At 54.0% G+C, this 13,242-nt stretch overlaps 1 protein-coding gene across 11 annotated transcripts in view; it reads left to right on the top strand.

Annotated features, from left to right (window-relative positions):
* MARK2 (MAP/microtubule affinity-regulating kinase 2) overlaps positions 1–13,242 on the top strand; it is a 55,456-nt gene that overhangs the window by 28,893 nt on the left and 13,321 nt on the right. For 9 of the 11 annotated variants that reach the window (XM_006771640.2, XM_006771644.2, XM_006771643.2 and 6 more), the window contains exons 2-3: positions 11,683–11,862; positions 12,103–12,156. In XM_006771640.2, the coding sequence (XP_006771703.1) occupies positions 11,683–11,862; positions 12,103–12,156 (234 nt within the window). Of the gene's footprint in view, positions 1–6,469; positions 6,905–11,682; positions 11,863–12,102; positions 12,157–13,242 lie in introns of those variants that run through there. The other 2 variants (XM_006771642.2, XM_006771646.2) reach the window with 2 other exon arrangements.

Here is a 13,242-nt window from a genome sequence, read left to right as displayed (position 1 = left end):
CAAGCCGTCACCCAGGATTTGAAGTTTAGGGAGCCCCATTTCTGCTGCCCATACTGCTTGCAGAACAGAAAAAGTTCCTAGGTTCCATGGCGAACACAGAACTCATTGCCCTGCCGTGGACTGTGGTTAAGATCTTAAACATGGTTAATCAACTGTTCAGCTACAATGGTGGGCCCTCACGGGCTGGCCTGAGGACACAGCCTCTGTTTCTAACACGTTTCTATGGGTAAATAGTTCCTTCTCAGAGCAAAACTCGTGGCAAGCTGGGGATTTCTTTGGTACACTGCAAGAGATTTGCATGTGCTTATGGAAGTGTCCTCATTACTTTGTAGTCACAGCACCATCTATCACAAAAATGGTCCTGCTGTATGCAAATGACAGTGACCAAAAGAAACACACACACCACTTCCTCCCCGCAAAGCTTGCCAGAGAGCTGTTCTCACTTCCCGTGACTGTTCTCCTGGCCAGGTGAGAGTGAACTCTCCATTCTGACCGAACTGACCCGTTGCAGGTAGCACTGGACACAGGTGCCCTCGCCTTAATGTTCTGCTGTGGGAGGCAGAGAGCACCTCTGCCTGAGCGGGAGCAGCCGGGTTGGATTTGTGGAAAGACAAGCCCATTGAGTTTCTGTTGGTCACTTAAGTGGAGCAGCCACATGGTAGCCCAGCGAGGTGGGGACAGTTCCGAGGCGAGAGTGCGGCGATGGCCTTAGGTGGTGTCTTTTCTTCTGCTTCAGCTCTGACCTCTGGCCATGGTGACTTCTGGGGCAGCAAACTTTGTCCCAGTGTTTTTTCTGACTTTTCCTCCTCCTTGAACTCCCTCTTTGAAACTGGAGGAGGAGGACAGCAATATTTGTCCCACTTCCAGACGGAGATGCAGTGGGAAGGGGCACTCGCTTTATTCAGCACCTCGCAGTGTAGGAGGCGCCGGACTGGGTGGGACCCCGAAGGCCCTTGTCCCAGCCCCTTGTCCCAGCGCGGGGCTGGGTCTGCTCCCAGCTCAGCCCGAATGGTTTAGGAAACACATTGGAAAGGGCAGAGACGAAGGGGAAAATCGGCACCCAAGCAGCAAGGCTGTGGCATCAATGCCGAGAGTTTTTTGGTTTTTGTTTTTTGTTTTGTGTGTGTTTTAAGATCTCGTGCTTCTCTTTTACTTTGTGTTGCCAAAAACCCTAGGAGAAGATGGGAGATTCTGGAGGAGATGATTATGCTGGGTGAGTCAACTGAGCTCCCCAGCTGCTGTTTTTAGTTCCTTTGCTTTTCTGTACTAGGAGGCAGTTTGAGGAGGGGGAGGGGCGGGGGCAGGGTGTGGTTGCTGATTTGTGTAGCAGGACTGGGAGGCAGGTGTGTATAGGTGACATTTTTTGGCCATCTTGGGCCTTACAATCAGTACGTTGATTCAAGGAAGAAATTTTAAAGCAGAGCTCTCAGTGTGGCAAACAGTAAATAAATGTTTCCTCCAAGTTCCTGTTGCTTTCCCAAATCAGTACCTCTTAGAATGGCTCCAGCAGCACTGCCTTGTCACAGCAGGACACAGTGGTCCTGATGGCAAAGCCGGGAAGGATTGAGTTAGAAGCAGAGAGAACTGTCTGAAGTGAGAGAGCCTGGTGGTGGTTGGGCAGCACGAAGTTTGGAGGAGAGGGTTCCCCCTCTGTGATGAAAGGAGGGTTTGGGCTTGATTGAGGGGGACAGAGACTGGAGGAGGGGGGTGCTGCTGGTTCCGGGCTGTGCCTGTATCTGCATCTGTCTCCAGATTGCCTCGAGCTTTGTGTTAGGAGGAAGCACAAGGCCTTATGCCCACCTGAGGAGGCTGTTGGTGGAACAGACACTCCATGGTTGTCATCTGTCCACGGGAGAGGGGATCGCGCACTCGCTGCCCCTGGGAAGCTGTCTGCAGAGTACACTGGTGACGTCCTAACATGTTTTCTCACTCGTTTTTACACATTTGTTTGTGCAGTACCTTGTTGAATCCTTCCGCCACGTGCTTAGGCGTTGTTGTGGGCCATGAGTAGACAGACCAGGGTCCCTCCCTTGTAGAATAGTGTAGTGGGAAGGGCAGACAGTAACCAAGCAACTTCACGGGGCAACAGATACCCTGAAAGAGGGGAAAGGGGTTTTGTGGCAAGAGGTTTTGATCTTCTTTTCTCTGCCCTTGTCTTTTCTCCTGGAGGACAGAGGGGTAGGGTGACTTCAAGGCCCAAAAGTTGTACCACTTTGATTTGGTAAGTATAGTCAAACCTCGGTTCTCAGATGTCTCCCTTCTCGAACAGTTCGCTTCTCAACCTGACAGCCCGTTCATAAAGCTGTATGACCAGTCACAAGGCTCAGGCGACAGAGAAGAGGATGCCCGGGTATGAGCCAGTTTACCAGGTTGACATCTCGGGATACTGTGCTGTGAATATTTCTGTGTGTGTGGTTTTGTTTTTTTTTTTACTTTTGTAGCTGCTTATTATAATTATTAAATTTTCATTTTTATTGTACATTTCCTTTTTATTAAATTTTCTTTTATATTTCATGTCCTTTTTGTTTTTAAAGTGTTTATTTATAGATTAGACATGTACTACATATACAAAAGGTTAAAACAGGGAGTCATTTGGGTGTCTGGGACGAATTAATTCAATTTACATTATTTCTAATGGGAAAAAATTCGGTTTTTGAATAGCCTTCTGGAAATAATTAAGTTTGAGAAACGAGGTTCCACTGTATTTTAACATGGGCCAGCTAGGTGCGGGCACTGTTCGGCACTAAGCGCCTACAGAAGTGAGCAAGACTTTGTGTAGATCACTCAGAGCTCATGGAAACACAGTCAGAAGCAACGAACGGGTACAGGTAGGATGTGTGAGAGTCCGGAGCGGGAGAGGTCACTCGCAACTGGGAAGGTATCTTGATAATTCTTTAAACAAAAGGGATTAAGAGGGCTGACTTACCTGGACCACTTAAAAGAAGGCATTATGTGGTAGCTGGTGCTTTGCTTTAGTGAGTATCAGTGGTAGCTCTTCCTACCATAGCTCAGATCCCTTTCCTACCTGCCCCAGGGCGGTAGCTGGGGTCCCACCACAGGGCTAACTCCAGAGGACGCCCTCCACTCCCACACCAGGTGCAGGCAGGCAGTGTGCTAAAAACATGCCTTGCTGGCAAAGAAAAGGAAGTTCGAGGGAGGCCCAGGCACCTCAGCTGCACTGGTTAGGCTCCATGAGCTCCCCACAATCCTCCGTGGAATGAGCCAAACCTTTCTGCTGCAGGCTGCCTTCTGCCTCCCCCAGAGCCCGGCTGCTGGCAGGCTGGCTCTCCTGTGATATGGAGGAACTTGTTGGTCTCCATGGTTACAGTAACCCACTGGTACGGGAGGAGCTGAATGGAGTGTGAGGCTGGCAATGTGAGCTTCCCCCAGCCCTTGGCACCATGTGGTACGGGTCTGGGGCTGTTTCTTGGGCCTTGTCTGGAAGGAGTTAAGGAACTGACGAGGAAGGGAAGAACAGGCACCCTCCGTCCTCCTCTGGGCTACTCGGGGGCAGAGATGGGTGCCTTCTCGCTCACCCGCTCGTCTTGGTAGGAGCGGTTTCATGTTAGGAAAGGGTCTTTACGTGACACCCAGCCATGGTAGAATTATGACTTGATTCTAGAAGGAATACCAGCTTTGCTACTCTGGTACTTGTAGTCAAGATCTTGGAGATTAAAGCTCTTCTTAGGGCTCAGAGAACCCCTTGAGATGAGAAGAACGGTCCTACCTGAAAGTAAAGAAATTGGGAAACATTGCCGAGACCTTACCGTGTACCAGGCACCATGGCCCAGTCAGCACCATGTCCTAGCCGCGCCGATCCTGTGAGTGTGGACAGCTAGTGGCCTCGTGTCCCAAGTGAGGACACAGACTAAGAGAAGGCAGATCATCTTGCTCGTCAGCTGGTAAGGACCAAAGGCAGGACTCCGCCCCCCCCCCTCCCCAAGTCCGTCTCTCTCCAGAGCCTCTCCTCCCATAATGCAGCAGGCAGAGAGGCTGCAGTGAGTCTAATGTACAGTCCCCTCCCTAAGTTCTAGAAGGCGGGAACCAGGTCTCTGAGCTTTGCAATGGCCCTGGCTCCAGAGGTAGGCACTCAGCAAAGGTGTGCTGAAGCGACAGCAGTAGTTGGGGAATGAGATAGCGCTCCCTCGGTGGACTCCACCAGTGTTTCAAGCGACTCTGATGACAGGACGTTGAGGGGTGCTCATTGTATTGTGGCTTCAGTGAACTAGGGGGGGTGAGCTGGAGGTGGCTCAGTCTGGTCTCATGCCAGGTCAGCTCTTGCCTGCTGGACTTCCCAGGCAGGCCCTGGCTTCGGCTGGGGCTGCTTTGAGGCCCGCAGGCTGCTCCCCTCGTGGCCCAGGCTGCAGTGCTGGTCACCTGGCTGGGGATGAGGCTTGCAGCCCAGGGCGTTAAAGATGCTGCCTTTGCTTCAGTTTCAGGCTCTGCTTGTGTCCTTTGTCAGGGAGGCACTACCCTGGCTGGAAAAAGGAGTAGCCCTTTGACTGTTTGCCACAGCTTCACCTCCTCTCTGCAATGGGGTATTAAGGAAAGGGGGTCCCCCAGGTGCAGCCAGCACAGTTAGCTTCAGGGGTGTGGGAGTTGCATCCAGCCTCCCCACACTGGTCAGTGCTTACCACAGCTTTACAAGATCTCCTACCCAGAATGCTCCACTGGTTTATTACCTCCTGGCAGTTGAGAGTGACAGTTATTCAGGATCAAAGGATGCAGAGAAAGCGCTTGGATGCAGTGAAGGAGGAAGGGTTAGAGAGCTAGTGACTTGCCAGGGCCGTGTGACTTTGCGGCTTAGTCCTACCCCGTCCGTCCCGGCCTCTCTGAGGTCAGTCCTTGGTACTTCCTCAGCATAGAAAGCCCCTTCTTGCCCGGCAAATAGGACTGAGGGAAAGCACCTTCCAGTCGCTTCTGAGTAAAGGGGCAGGTGGTCCCAGGCCAGCCTGAGCCCACGGTCCAGGTCAGGGCCCACTTTGGAAAGGAGTGGTCTACTTAGGGGACCACCCGGGAGGCCTTTGAAACAGCCCTCCACTGCTGACCTTACCAGGCGTTGGCCTTCCTGTGGTCCCAGCACCTTCCCTGCATCTTCACCTCTTCACCTCTCTGGTCTGGAGGAAGAGCCAGGGACTTACCTTTTTGGGGGAAGTAAAAGCAGATTAGGCATCAAGAAGGGTTGATGGCTGGTAGAGGGGACAGCGGAGCACTGAGTGGGCACAGAAGCCCTGGGCTCAGTCCCTGCCCTGCCTGGGAGGCGCGGGCCCTGGGCAGGCCTCTCCACTCCTGTGCTCCAGGGTCTCATCGGTAAAGTGCGGGCCCTGCCTGCCCCGCCGGCCTCTGGTGTGAACACAGGCAGTGCTTGCTGGCAGACATTGCTATCAGAAATGCCTGATCTCATGTGTAAGACAAACGCTGAAGTAGCCTGATCTTCAGGTGTCTGTGCTCAGGTGTGGGAGGGCACCGAGGGGATTATGGCCGACCAGCATGGGGTCTTTAGGGTGTTGCTTCATGGGAAGGATCCTAGCCTAGGGTAGTAGCATGAACGGGAAGTGGATGGTGAGCCAGAAGAAAGGCCAGGATCAGCACACACAGCACAGACAAGGTCAACAGGGGCCTTTGCAGGAGGAAGGGCTGCCCCCGGGCCCTAGGACAGTGATGGCGCACCTGTGACACGCGTGTCAGAGGTGACACGCGAACTCATTTTTTTGGTTGATTTTTCTTTGTTAAATGGCATTTAAATATATAAAATACATATCAAAAATATAAGTCTTTGTTTTACTATGGTTGCAAATATTAAAAAGTTTCTCTATGTGACACGGCACCAGAGTTAAGTTAGGGTTTTTCAAAATGCTGACACGCCGAGCTCAAAAGGTTCGCCATCACTGCCCTAGGAGCTTGTAGAGAGCAGCCGTGTTGTCTGTGTGCGCGCGCACCCAAGGGGCCAGGAGATGGGGGGGCTGGAGGTTGGTGGGAACTTAGGAATAGATTCCCAGAAACAGGGTTGGAAGGGACTTAGAGGGACATTTCATTCTTCAGCCTTTGGGTAAAATTTAGAACTTCTAAAGGGCTTCACTGGATCCCTGGACCCCCTGAAATTTGTCCAAGATATTTTGCGTGTAAGACACATGCATTTTTCTAAGGCTAAACACTGCTTTTTCTGGACTAAGGGTCCATCTGCCACTGCTGGGTAGCTGGACTCTGCCACCTGTCCCCCAGCCTTGTTCTTGGTGGGTGGTTTGCTGCTCTTGCCCCCCCGGGTCAGCATGTCTGATTCACATACTCCTCTCTACCCTGCCTCCGACTTCAGCCCTTTCCCAGGTCCCACCTGCCGCAGGTGAGATAAGGACTTTATGACAGCCCTGGCTCCTCCTCACCCTCTCCCAGCTGTTACCCAGCGAAGCACCTTGGGGAGGGTGGGGCAGCCACTTCCGGCGAGGGGGAGGGGAAGGGAGAAGGAAGTTGATCTAAACCCGCCTCTTTCTCTCTTAGTCTCCCTCCTTCCTGGTCCCCTCCTGCCCCTTTCCTCCCACCTTGCTCCTGGTGTCGTGTCCTGTGCTGTCCGTATTTCCTGGCTGCGAGGGCCTGGCCCGCAAGAAGCCGCCGGCTCGTCCCCGCTGCTCTCCTTGCCAAGCCTGGGCTCTGCTAGTGGTGGTTTCGGTTGCGACATAGTCCAGGTTCCCAGGCAGGAGCCTCTGGGCCTGGCTGCTTTGCTGCTTTTCGCTGAGGAGGTGGTGGAAGGTGTCGCCTGCTGCGGCTGAGTAAGGGCGGCTGGCGGAGCGCCCCCGCCCTGGGCCTGGCTCTTCGCGGCCTCTGTACTTTGCCCTCGCTGCCTGACAGGTTCTGCTGTGGCTCTGCTGGATGGAAGTTGCTGGTAGTCCTTGTCCCTCTCTCCAGCCGGGTATGTTGTCCTCCTTTTTTTTGCTCTGGGATTGCCCTTTCCTCCTCTTTCCTCCCACCCCAACACGGGTCCGTGAAGAACGGCGAGCACTGTAGTGAGATTCCTGGGAAGGTGGAAGGGGCATTGGCCAGGAAAGGAAGAGCCACCAACAGAAGCGTCTCCCCCACAATCGAGTCCGCAGACTCGGCCAGAGTGAGCGGTAGGGGTGACGGGGCAGAGGCCCGGGGCGGGCGCACGGGTACGACAGTGAGGGAGACTGCATCCGGGTGGTCGCCAGGGCTAGTGCCAAGGGACACTTCCTCCCTCCACTCCCCAGTGCCCGGCTTGCTCTGTCCTGGCCAGGGAGTGCCTGCTTGCCACCCTCCCAGTTGGTCCCTTCCCGGGAAGCCTCGGGACACTTGAATGCAGAGCCCAGAGCGGAGCTTTCCTCGGGAAGAACTGGTGGTAGGAGCCTCCAGCCTTAGGGAAGGGGCCCTGCCCACCTGAGTCAGCGCCCAGCCTCTCGGGTGGAGGCTGTCTTCCGGGCCGCCTGGTGCCGCCTAGGCCCGGCTGGGATCCCAGGTGGAAGGCCCACTGAATGGAAGGCTCTTTTCCTTTCATCCCCACGTCCTGTGTTCCCTTCTCCTCTCTCTGGAGGACACTGCAGCTGTTGAGGCCCTACTTCTGAGCCAGGCCTGCTTAGTAACCTGCGTGGCCTGCCATTGGGTTCCAAGTGTGGCCTCGTAGGGTGACTCCCTTGTTCTGTCTGAAGGCTGTCTGAGCGCCGTGGGGTCTGCTTTCAACCAGCTTCCTCAGACCACGGGAGCTGCCTGGGCTGTGTCAGCCAAAGCTTTAGGAATGTCTGGTGCCCCTTGTCTTCCTGTGGGCAAGGAGGCTAGAGGGAGAGGGGAGAGCGTGGCTGTAGCCAGGCCCTATTTGGTTGGCCCGCAAGGGCCGCCAGTCCTCAGCCCTCCACCCGTTGGTGAGATGTGGGTCCAGGCGGATGGGCCGAGACAGAAGCAGGGAAGGGACTCTCTTACCTCTTCTCCGGCCTCCTGGAAGCCTCCTCACTGAGGGCCTGGGTCCAAGAAACAGTTTTCTACTGGAGATTCCTCGTTTCTGTCCTTTCCCCGGTGGGCTCTCCTCACCCAGTTCCACTTCCCTGCTCTGGGGGACATATTACAACTTAGGGGAGGCCAAGAGGTCAGGCCAGTGGTCGGCAAACTCCTTAGTCCACAGAGCCAAATAGCAACAGGACAACGACTGAAATTTCTTTTGAGAGCCAGATTTTTTAAACTTAAACTATATAGGTAGGTACCTTGTTATTAACTTAATCAGGGGACTCCTAAGCCGGCCCTTTGCTAAAAACGTCCTCCATCTGACTGAGGTACGTTCGCCGAGGTCGACCCCTTCCAACTCTCCCACCCACACCTGTCTCATATACTTGTTTCGTCTATCTCCTTTCCAAAAACCGACTTCTGCGCATGGGCCACGAAGTTTCAATCGCACTGTACGTGCGCGCCCACACGTGGTATTTTGTGGAAGAGCCACACTCAAGGGGCCAAAGAGCCGCATGTGGCTCACAAGCCGCAGTTTGCCGACCACTGGGTTAGGAGAAGAACTACACACTGAGTCCTGAGAGTTGGGTGGTTCAGTCCTGAAAGGGGAGCGGGTGACTTTGGGGGCAGGGGATCAACGAGCACACACCAGTGCTCTCTGCTCCTCTGGGTCCTAGACAAGCAGAATCTCCACTCTTTTACTGTCCTGGATACCCAGCGTGGAGCCAGCCCTTCCCAGCTGCCCTGTCCAGTCTCTCCTGCGAAGAGTAGGGGTGGTGGTGTCGGCCGGCAACAGGAGTCAGAGAGGGTGGTGGCCAGCGCTCAGCCGTGACCTCTTTCCAGCGGGGAGGACCATAGCGTCTCTTTCCAGCCTCCATCTGGGCTGCAGCCAGCTCAGGAGGACTCGACTTAGATGCCAAAGTCTTGTTGACAAGAAGACTCTGGTTTTAAGAACAGTGGTATTTGGGAACTAAAAATAATGGCAGTAATAGTTGCTCTTTCCTGATTGTTGGATAAAGCATTGTGTGTGTGTGCTCTTAGCTGCCCAGTGTGAAGTAGGGAATAGTGTATCCGCTGTACGACACGGAAGCTGATGCAGTGGGTGGTGGGTGGAAGCGAGTGATGTTGGACAGACCTCTGCGACATCAACCGGACCGTCTCCTGACACAGGCGTGGGGTCCCCCCACACACTCATCTTTGGATGCTTTCCTTCTCCCTTTGTCATAATCTCTTCTCCCTCTTAAGGATGGTGTTGATGATGATAAAGTCAGCCGGTGTTAGTAAGTGGCAGGTTTGGGATTTGAACCCTGGCAGTTTGTCTCTGGCCCTATACTCTTAAGCCCCTCTTGCAACTGTTGTTCCTTGAAGTCCATCCAGCATGCAGCTCATCGTGACAGGAAGTGCTGTCCTGCTATGCCATGCAGACCAGCCCCTGGGGTAGAAACACCAGGAGGTATGGGCACAGTAGAGCACAGACAGGCGGTAGGAGTCCTTGATATTTGGCTCCCGAGGGGCAGAGGGCCCGAATTCTCAGGTAGATGCTGAATCCCTATTCCAGATTTTGAGGACGTGGAGACTGCCAGATCCCACCCTCAGAAAAGAGGGGCATGATGAGAGTCAGGAGGTGAAGTAGAGGCTGCCAAGGAACTTGCCCACCCACCTTCTGCTCATGGGAGCGGGACAGAAGGAAGGGCCCTGGTAGCGGTCTTGCAGCGCCTGCAGGAAATGGGGCTGAGAAGCAGTGGGCCATGGAGACCAGGCCTTCAGGACCCTGTTGAATAGGACCTGGTGTGCCCTTTGGCAGACAGAGCAAGTACCAGTGGAGCCTCGACATGTCCTTCTCCCCAAGGGGTGTAAACCTTAGAGTCCCTTTTGGAGGGAAAGAACAAGTATTTGAAAATCTACTGGCCTAGCAAATGCTGTTTGAGGACCAGCCAGGCTTATGTGAGCCGCATGATGTCTGGACACCAGAGGGCAAGAGAGCGCTGTGGGCTGGGGGACACCGCAAGGCTTGGGGGAGTTCGACTTGCAGAAGACAGAAGGTACCCTGAAAGGCCCAGGAGCCTCTCCTTTCCGGCCTACTGTACACATGAAATCCTTTCTCCTCAAAGGTTCAACCCGCCCTCGCTGGTGTTGCTCAGTGGGTAGAGCGTCGGCCTGCGGACTGAAGGGTCCCAGGTTGATCCAGTCAAGGGCACATGCCCGGGTTGCAGGCTTGATCCCCAGGAGAAGGCCGATCCATGATTCTCTCTCATCATTGATGTTTCTATCTCCCTCTTCCTCTCGCTTCCTCTCTGAAATCAATACAAATACATTTTTTAAAAAGGTTCAACCCATGTGCTTCTGGGATCTGAGCCAAGCAGCTCACCCCAAACCAGCCAGCAGCTACTGCTATACAGAGAGAAAGGAAAGCTTCCGTTGGCACAAGAAGGGAAACATCGTAGCAGATACTTTGTGTTGTTTTTCTGTCTGAAAAGCATCTGGTTGGGGACGCTCAGGAACCCTGGACAGTTCCTTGGTGGTAGCAAGTCACGCCTTTCCTCTGTGGTTTTGTGGGCTTGCTTCACTCACAGCCAGAAGGGGCTGTGAGAGGAAGAACTTTGACTCACTCCTCTGGTCACCCTGCTCCCCTCCAGACGATCTCCTTGAATTTCCCAAGGCAGCGGGGATGGTTCTGGGAGGAGGCCCTGGCAGTAGCTTTGTCCCGTTTGCTGAGTTGATGATGTCGTGTGTTCTTTGCGAGATAAGTCAGGACTCTAGACCAGACTCGGACCAGACTCTGAACAGTTTTACTGAGATTTAACTCTCATACCATACAGGTCACCCATTAGAGTGGACAATTAAAAGAGCTATGCATCTATCACCACAGCCTCCCCACCCTCTTCTGCCCTCAGCCCTCAGCCCTCGACGAATCTGCTATCCGTCTCCATGGGTTTGCCCGTTCTGAACTTTTCATAGAAGTGGAATCATACAATATGTGGGCCTTTGTGACTGGCTTTGTTCACTCAGCACCGTGTTTTCAAAGTCCATTCGTGTTGTTGCATGTGTCAGAACACTTTTTAAAATTGCCAATGAATATTGCACGGTGTGGATATTGCACAGTTTATCTGTTCACCAGTTGATGGACATCTGTGTCATTTCCACTTTCTGGCTATTACGAATATGGGATGTTTTGAATGAACACGTATATAAAGTTTTTGTGTGGACATACATTTCCACTTCTCTCGGGTGTGTAGCTAAGAGTAGAATTGCTGTGTCGCAGTATTTCTGTGTTTAGTTAGCCCTTTGAGGAATGTACAGTCTTCGTATGTCTTCCTCTGGACCATACCCTTTCTGAGCTCTGTTTCTACCCCTGGTCAGTGCTGCTGTTATTTCTGCTTCCTCACACCCTTATTTGAGCAGTGGGGTGGCTAAGAAGGGCAGACTGTTACCTTGCTCAGACGCTGCCATTCAGTTAATTCATTACACAGAATTCATTGAGCACCGACCATAACCCTGCCTGTCTAGCTGCTGGGCTGTAACAGTGCGTACACGAGTCTTCTTGAACTTCCACTCCGTTGGGTAGACAGCAGATCACTGCAAAGTGAGAAATAGGAAAGGTCAGTGTAAAGTGAGTGCACTGAAGTGCTGCTGCTGCTGCTCCTGGGAGATGCAGCCTTCTCCCGGTGTGAACAGGCACCAGGGCGCATGCGGGGAGCTGGCAGGGCAGCGTACTTACAGGGGTGCTGTCCCTCCCTGCAGCCCGCCTTGGGACACCTCGACTCCAAGCCCAGCGGTAAGTCCAACATGCTGCGGGGCCGCAACTCAGCCACCTCTGCTGACGAGCAGCCCCACATCGGCAACTATCGACTCCTCAAGACCATTGGCAAGGGCAACTTCGCCAAGGTGAAGCTGGCTCGGCACATCCTGACCGGGAAAGAGGTGAGCGCTGGGGTGGGGAACCTGGCAGCACCTCCCAACTGTTGGCACCCCCATAGGTAGTGGTGGCACTACTACCACAGCCATCCTCTTGTTTACTAGACAGAAATGTGACCTGAACAAACAGGAGTGCCAAGAGGGATGGGACAAAAAGGAGGTGGGAACAGGAAGGAGGAAGGCGCTTCGAGTCCTGGGTTTAGTTTGGTCAAAGAGGTAATCTTGGGCTTTTTGTCTCATGTTCAGGTGGCTGTGAAGATCATTGACAAGACTCAACTGAACTCCTCCAGCCTCCAGAAGGTAAGCAGACAGCCCTCCCTTCCTAACCTCTCGCCAGGGGCAGTGATCTCCTGACCCCATTGGGATCTTCTCTTGGATCCCTAGTGTAAACTCTCTGGTCATCTCAGTGTCCCTCTGCAGGACTGTGCTGTGTGTAGGGCTTTGGCTGATCCGCTGGGCTGACTCCTGACTGGGCTCCCTGGCCACAGGCGCTCTCTGTCGAGGCCTCTCTGGCCCCTCCCAGCCACTTGGCCTACCTGTCTGACCTACTTCTGCACCTTGTTATCTGTTGGCCTTTGGCCAGCCCTACACAGAACTCATGCTGTAGCCATCACTAGAAACGCATTCCAAGACCTGGGGTGATGAAGGTGGGTCACTCTGGAAGCACAGGGACAAGGGGAGGCAGGACCCTGCCCTGGACTCTGTGCCAGCTGCGGGTTAGGGAGTGGGCACCGAAGACGGGCTTTAGAGTCAGCACTTGTTTCACACCCGTGGCAGGGAGTGCAGACGGCGTCAGGCCCTCCCGCTCTCCTGCTCACCCCGAGGCTCCTCTTGGCTAAAAGTCGCAGGGTCATGTGCTAATTCTGGCTTCTCCTTCCCCCTGACTTACAGCAGGAAGCCATGGTCTCCCTTAGCTGTGGGGGACCCTCCAGGTGGCCCCCCTGCTCGAGGAACAAGACGCTGGAGGAGGCAGGACAGGAGACTTTTATTGGCAGAGAAGACAGCGTGCTAGTGACCGTTGATGTGGCACTGGAAGCTGCCCTCTCCTTCCATCCTGGGCTCCGGGGGGCAGGCAGGAAAGAGGAGGAGGAAGCCCCCCATCTGGCTCCCAGAAAGCTGCCCCTTCAGGTCAAGTCAGGTCTCCTTTGTGTCTCATCCTCCGGCTGCCCCGGCTCCCGTTTTTGACCGGGATTAGCCCAGTGTTTTCCACCTCGTGGCAGGTTGTGTCAGCTGCAGGGGCCTGGAGGCTCGGGACGAGCCACTGAGGCCTGTTGTAGAGATAGATGCTCTCCGAAGTGAGCGTGTGTGGGTTGAGGTGCCCTGACATGCTGACAGGCAAAACCAAAGTGTTTTCCCTTTTTGTTGCCCGTGGGATCCCCTCAAGGT

Source organism: Myotis davidii, unplaced genomic scaffold (genome assembly GCF_000327345.1).
Source record: "Myotis davidii unplaced genomic scaffold, ASM32734v1 scaffold425, whole genome shotgun sequence".
In the NCBI taxonomy this organism is placed as follows: Eukaryota; Metazoa; Chordata; class Mammalia; order Chiroptera; family Vespertilionidae; genus Myotis; species Myotis davidii.
The sequence above is the reverse complement of the archived record's forward strand: the minus strand, read 5'-3'. Positions and strand labels throughout refer to the sequence as shown.